This window comes from Colossoma macropomum, unplaced genomic scaffold (genome assembly GCF_904425465.1).
Source record: "Colossoma macropomum unplaced genomic scaffold, Colossoma_macropomum, whole genome shotgun sequence".
In the NCBI taxonomy this organism is placed as follows: Eukaryota; Metazoa; Chordata; class Actinopteri; order Characiformes; family Serrasalmidae; genus Colossoma; species Colossoma macropomum.
The window spans coordinates 31,912,295-31,925,836 of NW_023494789.1; the positions used below are offsets into that span (position 1 = coordinate 31,912,295).

Consider the following 13,542-nt stretch of genomic DNA (forward strand, 5'->3'; position numbering starts at 1 on the left):
TTTGTAGTAGGGCTTACCCTTTTTAGGATAGTACAAGAAATAAAACATATACTCGGCCTTCACACTTAAAAAAGATGGTTCTTTAAGGGTTCATTAGTAAAGCCAATAGTTCTATTTAAAAATCAGATCGATGAAGAATGTGTTGTTTGTGGTTCTATATAGAACCTTTTCAAAAATGGTTCTATACAGCGCTAAAAAGGGTTCTTCTGTTGTTACAACATTGACATCATAATATATATGTATATTATAACAAACCCCCTTTGATGCCATATAAGAACCATTTTCAAAAATGTTCTATATAGAACCATATACAACACATTCTTCATTAATCTGAAGAACATTTAAGCATGAAATGTTTCTATGAAGAACACATACTTGCCTTTACTGAAGAACCACTGATCAGCCTTCCACCTTTTTAAGCGTGTACCTTACTGCGCATGCGTGTGAATGTAAGTTGCCATAGCAATGGCAGTTTGTTTGCTAGCTAGCTGAGAGAAGCCGAACTGTTTTGCGTGGCTGATACAAATGTAGAACTAACCAAATTCATAGCTTAGATAGTTAAAAGTTGGTAGAATTTTGTCTTCGTGAATCATCAGTCATGGATTCGGTGCTTTTACATGCAGAAGCTGAAGGTTACATCCAGAGTTTGGAAAAAATATCATTGCGGGAAATCGGGAGTCCAAAGTAAGTTCGCTAGGTTAATAACATTCCGTTAGCTAGAATGGCTAACAGACGCTGAACCGTGTAAGCTAAAGCTATGATCCGCACATTCATCTGCCATTTCACTCTACGCTTTGTTCTCTTGTGCGTTATTTTTTGCCAGGTGGTTTCGCCAACATGAGTATACTGAGAAACTCAACATGCAAGCTATTCTTAATGCCAGTGCTAATCAAGAGGAGTTCGTCAAAGACCTTTTTGTGTCACTTGGAAAGGTAGGTAACGTTAAACTTTGCATGAAGCTGTTCTGATGTGCTGTATGTTAGTGCCCATAGGTTCAGTGTGTTCAATGATATTGTGATGAACTAGTTAAAGGGCTCATATCATGGAAAATTTCCCTTGGTTTTCTAAATAAAGGAGTTTGTAGTAATATGTAAAGTTTGTTTAACTAAGGTTTGAAAACGTGCCTTTCACTCTCCAGTCCATACAAAAAACAGCCCGTTTGGAATTCACTGTTTCTGTGATGTCACCAACACATTTACACGCAGTACTGTGAAAAACTCTTAGGCTCCTTAACACATTTATTTAAAACTATCTTTCTGGGAAATAAATGTGTTTGTGCTTGTGAAAGCAACATATATCGTTATAATAAATGCAAAAACCATGTACAGTAAAAAGTACAACCTACAGCAGTAGAATGGTGCTCATGTATCTTATGTCACTCTTAAAGGCACAGTAACAAAACCTGTTTCATTCTAAAGGATAAAGAGAGTTTGAAAAATGACCCTTTTTGGTGTGTAAAACCACACAAATGTTGGAAAATACAAGAAAAATGTCAGATATAGTCCTTTACTAAGAATGTATCTGAATAAGTGATGAAATGTGAATGTGCTTTGTCTAGATACCCACACTCGTTCATGGAATGATACTCGTTGAAATTTGGAAACGGAAAGTGTTCCCTATTCTGTGCCAACTTCAGGACTTTAGCCCCAAGAGTACCTTCCCGCTGTACATGGTGGTACGTAGATATCCTCTAACTCTTTCTATAGTGTTCTTACTATGTTTCATGTACTAACTTACACTACATATCCAAAAGCCTCAAGACACACGTTTTAATTAGTGAATCCAGCTTTAAAGTGCATCCATTGCTGAAACAGGTGTGCAACTCTGCATACACAGCTAGTATAATCTCTATAGAAAAGCACTGTCAATAGAATGGGATGCTCTGGAGTAGCCACACATTAGTCGGTCACCATGCCCAAGGACAAGCATCTGCTGTAGAGGTACATGACCTCACTAATGCTCTTGTGGCTGAATGCAATCAAATCCTCACAGCAATATTCCAACATATAGTGTAAAGTCTTCTCAAAAGAGTTGAGGCTGTTACCGCAGCAAAGAGGGTCAGACTCCCTGTTTTGGAAGAAACGTTGGATGAGCCGGTGTTTTTACGAACCTTTGGATATACAGTGTATTTCAAGTTACATACCATGAATGACTTTCACATTAAATCTGTCATTTCTTCAATGTTCTCAGATTCACCATGAGGCTACAATCATAAATCTCCTGGAGACAATCATGTACCATAAGGTAGGCACATGTGCAGAGGGATTTATCCTTTTCCTGTTTGTTTTTCAAACTATCACAAATCTGCATTGAGCCTGAAGCAATTTACTAAACTACATTCCATTACTCTGAATAGATGAATGACTGTTCAGATGAGGGTAGGGAATACCAGACTATATAGTTAAGCTTTTAGTAAAGCAATCAAGCTGCAAGCAAACAGTCTATTTTTATACGATTGTTAATTGTTTATTGATTAAATATTATTATTTTAGTTTGTTTATTTATTTATTTTTGAGGGTTCATCTATCCATAGATTCTCCATTACTGGCCTGCAGTTTGATAACCACACATTTTGTTGTGTAATCTTGAGTTGTAACTTAAATTTGGAGGTCTTTTGGTGATGCTGCAGGAATCCTGTGAGGCAGCCGAAGATGCTGTTTTGGACCTGGTGGATTACTGCCATCGTAAACTCACTCTGCTAGCGGGACAGTGTGCCCGTGGAGAAAACCCCACTCACAACAGAGTCTCTCACTCAGAACTCTCAGATATGAACTCCATAGAGGTGAGGGACCTGCAATGGTATCTTGTGGAGTAGAGATGTTTAGGGGATATCAAAACACTGTTATCCTAAACATTAAACTTAACCTAATATAATCATAAGATGTTTTTAACCTTAAACATAAAAAAACAATTATTTCTTCAGTCATTTACTGTTTGTTTATTTAGAGTACTTATACTGTGTTATAAAATTGCAATACTTTACTGTATTTCTAAATACAGTTGAACACTTTATTTGTACAGTTTTTCCTACACCCATGTATTTGTAACATACAACTTATACATTTGTGAGTGTGAACCCACAGCTGTCTGAGCGTCCTCGGTTATGTAGGACAATATGCAAATACTTGAACAATCAATCAGTTTTTCACAACAGCGTAGTACTATTTATCAATCACTTATTCCAGTCATTAAGCCTACAAAGATGGCAGTAATTAAATACCTATTATTTCTAAAATTTTACTCTGTGAAATGAAGTGTAGATTAAAAAATAAAAGCAAATCAACTAACTAACAAAACTACAAGGAATGTTACAAAGTTCCTCCCCCATCACTACAATATACAGAGACAGGCTGCTGAAGACTGCACAAAGAAGTGGTCACTTTTCCAATATGCTTTTCAAACAACAGCTAATTACTGCAAAATCCAATAATTTCACTTCTTTGACAAGACCTGCTTCTCCTAAGCAAAAATCTATTTAAGGAATACAGAAGATTACTGCAGTGCTTCCACTGTAAAGTTCTCTAAAGTGCACCCAATTAATGTTGAATAATCTTTGTTCATTAGTATTTATAAGTACACAACTCCTGTATTGAATGAATGTAGAGATACCCTTTGTAAGATATGACATTAATGAAAGTAGAATACTTTTATTTATATTTATTTAAATGTACTTAAGTATCAAAAGTAGAACTTAAGTATGTTGTTGAAGCTATTATGATATATTATTTGGAGGAACAGTTTCAGTTTATCAAAATAATATAACTATAATGGCTAGAGTAACTCACACATTAAGAGCTACGCAGCTGCATATGGTGCTTTTTATATAAAAATAGCATTAATCAAAAATGAGTTGTATTTGCATGTAACTAAGTATGGCCTAGTTACAGTTGCTAAGCTGTTATTTTACTTTGAAATGTGGAGTGAAAGTAAAAGTCTCAACAAATAAAAGTTCTTGAATAAAGCACAGATACTCGAAAGTGGTGCTTTAGTACAGTAACAAAGTAGGCCTACATGTACCTTGTTATTGTCTAGGGGTGGGAATCTCTAGGCACCTCATGATTCGATTCGATTACGATTCAGGGGGCTGTGATGCGATTATAAAACGATTATCGATGTGTCTTCATGCATCTTTTTTTTCTATACAGGATTTCTTTTTTCTCACTGTCTGACGACTTTGTGGTTTTAAAGCAAAGTATTTGTAATGATCCACAATGAATTTACTTCCAATATCTTTTATTAATAAAACAAATGGCGAGTGAACTGGAAGGCTCTCATTCACTGCTTTTGTTTGGAGAACATGAGACGCAGGTTGCCACTCATCTGTGATAAAATGCACAGTTACGGTGCAATAAGATTCTGTGGCAGTGGGTGTCTACACAGCAGATTACAGCTATTCTACCTGTTTTCTTCAGTGATTTCATAACTTTGGTTTTGGTCTCGTTTTAGAGAGTCGGGGGGTCGCTGTGTCAGTAAAATATCTTCGAGACGGGATGCTCAGCTCCAAAGTGTGCAACGTAGTGCGAAAGCCCTGGTTCTTAACAACTGAGTGCGGAGGCAAATCTTTGTCAATAAAAGTTGCGATAGAGTTTGAAATTCGCTTCCGAGTTGGGTGGAAGCTTTGACATCGCTTGCTTGATGGTCCTCTGGTAGTCAGCAAGTACAACCGGATGGAAAATGGGTGGAAACCTGTAATATGGTTTCTCATGTTTGTCGTTTCCAAAATATTTTAGTTTAGTGTGACACAACTTGCATATAGTGTGGCTCGTGTCCAGGTCCTTTTTCCCCTTCAACTTCATTGAAGCCAAAGTGCTTCCATACGCTAACTCAGGGGTTGGAAACATACGGCTCTTTTTACTGTCTTGATAAAAATAAAATAATCCTCATTTGCAGCAAAATAAAGCTCTACTGATCGTCCTAACACTGTTTTAACAATAAATGTTCTTAAACGCTGCTAATTCACCACCCTATAAGCCTGAAGGCTGGCATGCAGACTGCAGGTCACATAGCAACGCACAGTCTCGCCTAGCTAGTAGCGAACGAAAAGGCCAAGAGAGGGATTTTAGACGAATGGACTTATTCGCATTTATAAGCAGCGCAGTTGGTCCTGGTACGTCAAATCTGCAACAAGGGACTGTCAAACACTAAAATGTCGCAGAGCTGAAGTCAGCTTCTCTTTCAAATTGTCCCGTTCCACCTTAAATGGTATTGCATTTACATTCTGGCGCCTCAAGCAGAATTTAAGGTGGAACGGGTAAATTCGAGCAAGAAGCTGGAGAATAAGAAACGACTTCAGCCTCGTAAAACAGTCGAACGTTGAGAGACATTTTACAAGAAACTGTTCAACTTCTGAAGAAAGGTTTTCTGGCGGAGATGGGAGGAAAGCGGCTATAGCTGAGCTAAAGCTTAAAGCAGAGCAAAGTGAGTCTACGTTTTAGTTTATGTTTTTAGACTATACTAGGCCATTAGCACCCACTGATACGTATTGGACATAAAATGTTGTGGCTCCCAAGGTGGTTTGATTTTTGTTAAAAGGACAAAAGGATTGTCGACTCCTGACCTAACATAGCTTTTAACACAGAGGGTGCCGGTCGGATTTCTCGCTCAACCAGTTGTGTTTTTGTTATGTGCCGCCACAGACTGTCCGGGCGCTGCACTTCCGCACTTCCAAGTTCCGCCTTTTGCGTTCTGTCAACATTACGTTATAAATTAAAATTTAGAAAATTGATTTTTGACATTTGTGATTCGATTCAGAATCATCCATGTCCGCATCACGATGCATCTAAGAATCGATTTTTTCCCCCACCCCTATTGTTGTCCACCACCGAATAATAGGTAACAGTCAGTGGTTGTCAGTGTGCGTAGTAAGTAGTAACAAGTACTCATTTACACGACACATAAATTACTATATACTGATAACTGTAAAGAAATGTAAACATTAAAGCAAGCAGGTCTAGGCTTACAAACCTCACTCCTATAACTTAAGGATAACCAGCTTACAATAGTTTTCTATGTAATTATTGAATAATAAGCTATAAAAATAAGTAATTCAAGAGTTACAAAAACTCTTATAGTAATCTTAACTTTCTACTACCTTGCCTCAACACTATACACATTTCAGAAATGTAACTGAAATGCTTTTTCACATTTCACAGCAACACTGCAATGCATTTATGTGTTTATTGTCTCTTACAGGATCTACGCAACCAGAGTAGCATTTTAGAGTTTGAAATCTCCCTCAAGGCTTTGTCTGTACTTCGCTACATTACTGATCATGTGGAGAGGTATGAGGGTTACATTCTGCTTTAAGGATGACACAGAACAATATGATAAAAGGTATTTATTGGTGATGATGATGACTCTTATTGTTCTTTTTAACACAGTTTGAGTCTGAGTGTGCTCTCGAGGATGCTGAACACTCACAACTTGCCTTGTGTGCTGGTTCAGCTTGTGGAACAGTGTCCCTGGAGCCACAAAAACAGAGGTTTGTAACACACATGGTAGTATATCTGTTTCTGACATAGCATTAACAGGTAAGGGAGTACACTTTGTAGGCAACTTGAATATAAAATTGTTGTTTGCATATATATGTGCATACTATATACACTGTATGGCCAAAAGTATGTGGTCCATGGGCATTAATATGGAATTGGCAGCAGTTTTCTGCTACAGCTGCCTCCACTCTTCTAGAAGGCTTTCCTCAGGATTTTGCAGTATATTTGTGGGAATTTGTGTCCATTCAGTCAAAAGAGCATTTGTGAACTCAGGCACTGTTGCTGGACAATGAGGCCTCACTCAAAGTCCTTGCTTTGTGTGCAAAGGCACAGTCATACTGGAACAGGAAAGGGACTTCCCCAAACTTCTGCCACAAAGTTGCAAGCATATAATAGTCTAAAATGTCCTTGTATGCTGTAGCATTAACATTACCCTTCACTGGAACTAAGGGGACTTGCCCAAACCCTGAATAAAAAAATCAGACCATTATGCATCCTTAGCCAAACTTTACTGTTGACACTATACACTGTGCTATACTATGGTAGGTAGTGCTCCCCTGGCCTCCGGCAAACCCAGAGTCATTCGTCAGACTGCCTAATAGTAAAGTGTGATTCTTCACTCCAGAGGACGTTTCCACTGCTCCAGAGTCCAGTGGCGGTGTGCTTTACACCACTCGAGCCAACACTTGGCATTGTACGTAGAGATATTAGGCTTGTTTGCTGCTGTTTGGCCATGGAAACCCATTTCATAAAATGAGGCAGGTTGGAACTCTGTAGTGAGTGAATTAATAGAGATTAGCTGATTTTTACACACCACGTGCTTCAGCACTTGGTAGCCCCCGCTTCAGGCTTGAGCTGTTGTTGCTCCTAGATGCTTCCATTTCACAATATTAGCACTTACAGTTGACTGCAGCAGATCTAACAGGGCAGAAATTTGACAAGGTGGCATCCTATGACAGTGCCACCTTTAAAGTCACTTTCTCTTCAGTATGACCCATTCTACTGACACTGTTTGCCTATGGAGATTGCATGGCTGTGTGCTTGAATTTATTCACCTGTAAGCAATGGGTGTGGCTGAATATCAAAATTTTAACTGAGCAAAATGGTTCTTTACTCTGTAAAAACAGTGCACATAAAATACACTTCCAAAACCAAAGGACTGTGTTTTGTCTCCCTCTGCAGGTAAGCTGGAGAAGTATGAAGAGGGGAAATGGAGAGAGATTCCTGCTGAAGATCGACTAAAGATGACCAAACTGGATGGCCAGGTGTGGATATCTCTCCTCAACCTGCTGCTTAAACCAGACTGCCAGAGGAAATATGACTTCAACAACTTCAACAAAAACCAGCTCTTAAAGGTACAGCATTCCATAAGCAAAGTACTAGAGCTCCAGTCTACTACACAATATTGTGTTCACCATACTCTAATCCACCAATCACTGTGGTGCAGAAAAATTATGAATGAAAATTTCAGGTTTGGAGTTGAAAGCCATAATGCTGTAGGAGCCCAGGGGTCCTTCAGCTGTGTCTGAGGTTGTTGTTCTTTATTGAAATCAGAAGCTTTGTGCCAATGATTGCTTATCACGTGAACACTTAAATCCAGATGCAGGCTAGTCCCTAAAGCAATAGTTCAGCAAAAACCAACACATTTACATATAAGCTATACACCCATTTAGCCTACAGCAGTTCATCCCTGCCTCTGAAAGGCACAAAAACATTCTAGAGAATGAAAATAGTCATGTAAAAACTGAATTATGACTAATTGGTGACTATAGGCGTTCTTTACTTTTTAGCTACATTCGCTTCACAGCTAAAAACTAAAGAAGCAAACTTTGGCTGATTAAGTAGTACATTTGTGTAAATTTGATTTATCACCGAACTTTGCATGCGCATTACTTTGGTAAGACCTGGGCTCCCACACTATTTTTGTTTTTTTCTTCTCTTTTTTACCGTGTAAGTAATTTATGAGCTGAACATGCATTTGATCAGTAGGACTGGGAGTCCAAGACAAATTTCACCAAGGGGGCAATTTGTATTCAGAGAACCTATGAGAAGACCTGTACAATCAAAATAGAAATCAACTTCCATATCTTTATCATGCTAATTAACATCTTTTTGTACTCGCGCCAAAGATGTAATACGTTATTTAAATGGAGGCAGTAATTGAGCCTCACTCATTTGCTTTTTGCTCCATGTTTAGCTCTTGAAGCCTATAGCCTTGCATAATCATCATGATCCTTCAGGATGTGGCCCCCACTTGTCATTTTCACTCCGTGCCAAGTCATTGTCTTCTAAACCTTATCTGATCTCTGTTTATGCTGATGAGAAAAACATCGGCACCATGCTGCTGTTTCTTATTTTTAGAGGTGTTTCCCCTCTTTATCCTGTCCGCTTATTTTCATATTATTTTTTCTTTTTCTCCCAGTGATTCCATCCTGTCTGTCTTCGGGCAGTATTGCGCAGTGCTGCATATTTAATATAAAAATTAAGAGTCACTCAGACTTGCTTAGGTATGTGTTTAAGCAATAGAACACGAGAGTGTGTTATTGCAAATAAAATCGTGGCTGTGAGTGGAATAGATGTTATTCACAATAACACACATCTTTGAGTGCTTTGTTGCTTTTACGCAACAGTTCTGCAAAATAAAAAAATAAAAAGAAAACTTACTATTTAGTGTGCTTTAATATTGGCCGTTCCTTCCACCCCAAAAAGTAGTAGCCTTCTGCTGTACAGATACAACAAAAAACTGTCACAATATGAGGTTCAGGTAAGCTTTTTTAAAATCAGCTGGAATAACCTGAATGTTATGTCGTTCCAGTCAGTCTGAAGAAAAGCTTGCTTAGGGGAAACAACAGGTTCAGAATTTGATGTAGTCACATTCTTCTTCAGAACCTGACCAAATAAGCTGCATCCAATATTATCTTATTTAAGTTATTTTCTGTTTTTATGTGCTAAAATAGAAACTTAGCTCCAGTGCAAAGTGAGTGGTGAGTTAGCAATGAGTGCTCTGTGGAATGATGCAGTTATTGTGAAAAAAATTACAGCGTGATAACAGTGTGAGTAGAACGCTTCTCAACCAATCAGATTACTGTTGTATAATATCTTATGAAAAGCCATTGTTGTCCTGTGCATGTTGTCCTTTGGGTGCATGTCTGCAGCTGCGTGGATTTTTGACGGAAGTTGTAATAGATCAGCTGCCGAATCTTGCTGATCTTCAGCGTTTCCTCAGTCATCTAGCTGTAACAGAACCCGCACCACCAAAGAAAGAACTCATCCTTGAGCAGGTAAACTCCTACCACACATCCTACCATGTGCATATCACATGCTCAGCCAGACCTACATAATATTCATCGAGAAATCAACTATTTTTAAAATATTTTTTAACCGTTTTATTTCTGCTACAATTACTATAACACTGATAATCAAATGTTTTTTGGCAGAATAAGGGTGATTAATACAATATTTACATTTAGCTTCCAGAAATTTTGAATGAAATTATCGCAGAGAATTCTGGGAAGTGGAAGGCCATAGCCAAGCACCAAGTGCAGAAGGTGTTTAACCCATCTGAAAGTGAACTAAGAAAACAGGCAAACAGGTGAGATTCAAATTCAGAAATCTCTTTCAAATTTGAGTTTAGATTGAGCATAAGAATTGTGCTGATATATTTATGGAACCATTTTCAGTGAAGGCCTTGCAGTCCTCTACCATCTCAATTAGGCATATTTCTAACATCAGGAGACTATGAGGAATGCGCATGTTTTCCTGAGTGAGATTAGGTCAGTAGAATGAGCTGTATTTGTGTGTATGTGTCTGCTCCTCAGGTTGGCTGAGACATATAATCTTGATGTGATGGAAAGTCTCATCCCGGATAAGCCAAAGTGTGGCACATGTGGGGCGGAAGGGGTTAAGCGCTGCTCCCGCTGCCAGGGGGAGTGGTACTGCAACAGGTGCCCTAAATCAGCCTTACATACTCTAAAACATTAAGGACATTCTGTTATGTATTTATGTTCATTGTAGATTTTTCATTATCCATTTTAATTTGTTTTTCATATACTATTGAGTATGTTATCATAAAGAACATTTGTGGCATTAATCACAACTCAGCGTCATGAATAATGAGCAACACCACATCTTAAAGGAATACTCCTGCATTTTTCAACCTAACCCTGATCTGCTGCATTTGTTTTATTCCGATTACCACAGAGAATTTCAAAAATTTCAAAATGTTTTCATGTACTTAGAAACAAACAGAAATCTCATTAAAAGGCCATCCTACATTTTTCTTATATTTTATTTTTCCCCTGAGGTCCACTTTGTAATGTTTGTGTGGGTTTATGCATTAAAACCGGTCATAATTTATTTGTACATGACTATTCTCCAACCTCTCTTTATCTGTTAGAATTAAACAGGCTTTTTTGTTGATGTGCCTCTAAGACTGATACATATAAATTATTATGTAAATTACATGCACTGTATTGTGCCTTGTTCAAAAAGCAGAAACACTTTTTGCACCTTCAGCATGAAGAGGCAGGGCTAAACTGCTGTAGGTTGAATGAGCAGATATGTAAGACTGTGCAAATGTTTTAGGCACCTGAGAAAATTAGATTTAAAAAGATATTTATCTGGTCAGTGTAAGTTTATTTGCTCAGAACACTAATATTAGAATAAATACAAATAACATTACTACAGTAAATAGTGATTTTATGTCTGTCAATGTTTTTGTTTAACCATTTCCAAACCACTGCTTGTGACAGCCTGGTATTAATAGTAGTTATCATCCAATACTTGGTTTGGCTAAGCAGTACTTCATTACATTAACCACAGTACTTTTTACTGCATTTCTGTTTATTTGCATTCATTCTAATGATATATGGTGCCTTTATAAGCATAAACACATTTATTTCCCAGGGAAATGGTTTTCAATTATGTGCTTAGGTGCCTAAGACTTTTGTGCAGTACAGTATGTAAATGTGTTGGTTTTCGTGACATCACAAAAATAGTGAATTTAAAATGGTCTATTTTCGCAGTTTAGTTTCCATATATGGATTTTCAAAACATACCAATGTTTACATATTATGTCAGATTCCTTTGTTTCAAAAATTAGGAAAAAATTCAGTTCCAAGTTATTAAATCACTGGGAAGTTGCTGAATTCTGTGAATAAACACTTGAACTATACAACTATATAAGGTGAACTTAAACCATTAGACTCAAAGTTCTTCCCTCTACAAAACTAATTCCATCTCTGAAAGAACCAACCATACAGCTGTTATATACATTAAGTTAAACTGCTTTAATTTATATATACATTTGACTGATGAATCGGTGTCTACAAAAATATGTGTTTTGCTTAAATGTTGACTGATGCAATTGAGCAGCTTTCCACTGACTTCTGTTATAAGTGTGTTTTGAGTCAGTAGGGTTTTTTGTTCCTTTTTAAGTACCGGGAAATGTGTCAAAATCTTTGCCTGTGGTTATGGACCATATGCTGCAGCTGTGGCAGATAGATATTTGTTTGAAAAATGCTGGAGTAGTCCACTGTAGTGAACTAGAAACAGCCACAACTTGCCAATTTCTACCTCAGTCTTCCAGGTTTTGATTAGTTACAAATTAGTTATACACTGTAATAAACAATATATAATACATTTGTTTCATTGTAGGGAGTGTCAGGTGAAGCACTGGCCTAAGCACAAACTTGCATGTCAGCTGATGGCAGAAGCCACCGAGAAACTACAAAAGGAGCTCAACGTCAAGACCTGAGAGTTTACTTGGAGGAAGGAGACAGAGACTTCAGATGCAGAGTCAGAGAGAAGGGCAGAGGGACTGAATGACTGTAAACTCCATTATCTCACTGACCTTGATAGCATGGGTTGCTATGGTTATGGTGGTAATGTTGAGAACTGAGGAAGAGAAAGAGCTACTCTTTGCTCTAGTGAGCTGAGCCTTGATTGAGGAAATTCATTGAGACTACGTTAACAGTCTTGAAAATAAAAAAGAACAACAAAAATGAGATTCTTTATTGGACACAGGGTGCTGTTGCCACTTTTGGATAATGACTTTGTGTAACAATTTTTATAGTTTTAAAAGTATTCAAAGTTGTAAGTATGAGTCTACTGAGCACATTGCTTGAGTGTGACCAAAGATGTATTAATGGAAATCCACCAACTTTTCAACATTTCTCATCAAGATGTACACAAAGTCATTCATAGTGGTTTGATGTGAAATGCTCTGTTGTAGAGAAGCAGTCTGAATTGTACAAAACTGTGATGCAACTCAGTAGCCAGTAAATTACCATACAAACACTTTTAATTTTACCAGACCTATCAATATATTGTGTTCAAGAGATGCTTTTCTATAGCCTTTATTGTGCTTGGTTCATTTTGCAAGGGACTCTTCTTGTGGAGGGCAGGGCTAGGAACTGGGGCCCACTGTGTGTGCCTGTGTGAGAGTGTCATAGAGTAAACTGTTAATAGAAAACCCCGCTTATGTACTGAGTAGCTGTGGCCGACAACAGCTGGAGAATAAAGTACCACGACTCTCTTTTAATACGGTGAACGCTACAATATTACTTTAAAAAGTTACTTAAAAAGAACATATTCACCACGTTTGCACTGTACATGCACAAAATATACATTTTTGAAAATGCAAATACATATTTACAGTCATTTTAACTTTACTTATAATTTGCCCAAACATGACTAAACATATCTGGCAATAACCGTTAACAACCAAAATTTTTTGCCAACAACTCAGTGTTGCAATCAAAATACAGTAATGTGCTGTTTTATTACAAAAAATATGTTGAATTGATTTCACAGTAAAATGATGGAAATTGGAAACAACATTTTGTTGTTAAACAATGAAATATGGGCAATAATTAACAGCGTATCAAAAGAAAACTTTTGATTTGTTTTGTGTTTGTTTGTTTGGTTTTTTTTTTTGATTTAGCGCTGTTTTTACCTTTACCTGCACTGTATATAGAACATTAGAAGGCACGAGTAGCTTCAGTGGTAATTTTGGACAGCAACTTGCTGTATTTGTGTTGTAAACATTGAC

The 13,542-nt window shown here is 37.5% G+C and overlaps 1 protein-coding gene across 1 annotated transcript; it reads left to right on the forward strand.

The window, feature by feature from the left end:
• Positions 1-352: 352 nt before the first annotated feature.
• Positions 353-12,795, forward strand: zmynd10 (zinc finger, MYND-type containing 10). Its single transcript, XM_036569588.1, has 12 exons — positions 353-684; positions 824-932; positions 1,559-1,675; positions 2,191-2,244; positions 2,630-2,782; positions 6,193-6,281; positions 6,381-6,481; positions 7,674-7,846; positions 9,647-9,772; positions 9,962-10,083; positions 10,310-10,435; positions 12,147-12,795. The coding sequence occupies exons 1-12, from the start codon at positions 599-601 to the stop codon at positions 12,244-12,246; spliced, it is 1,356 nt and encodes a 451-aa protein (XP_036425481.1). The 5' UTR covers positions 353-598; the 3' UTR covers positions 12,247-12,795.
• The last annotated feature ends 747 nt before the right edge of the window (positions 12,796-13,542 follow it).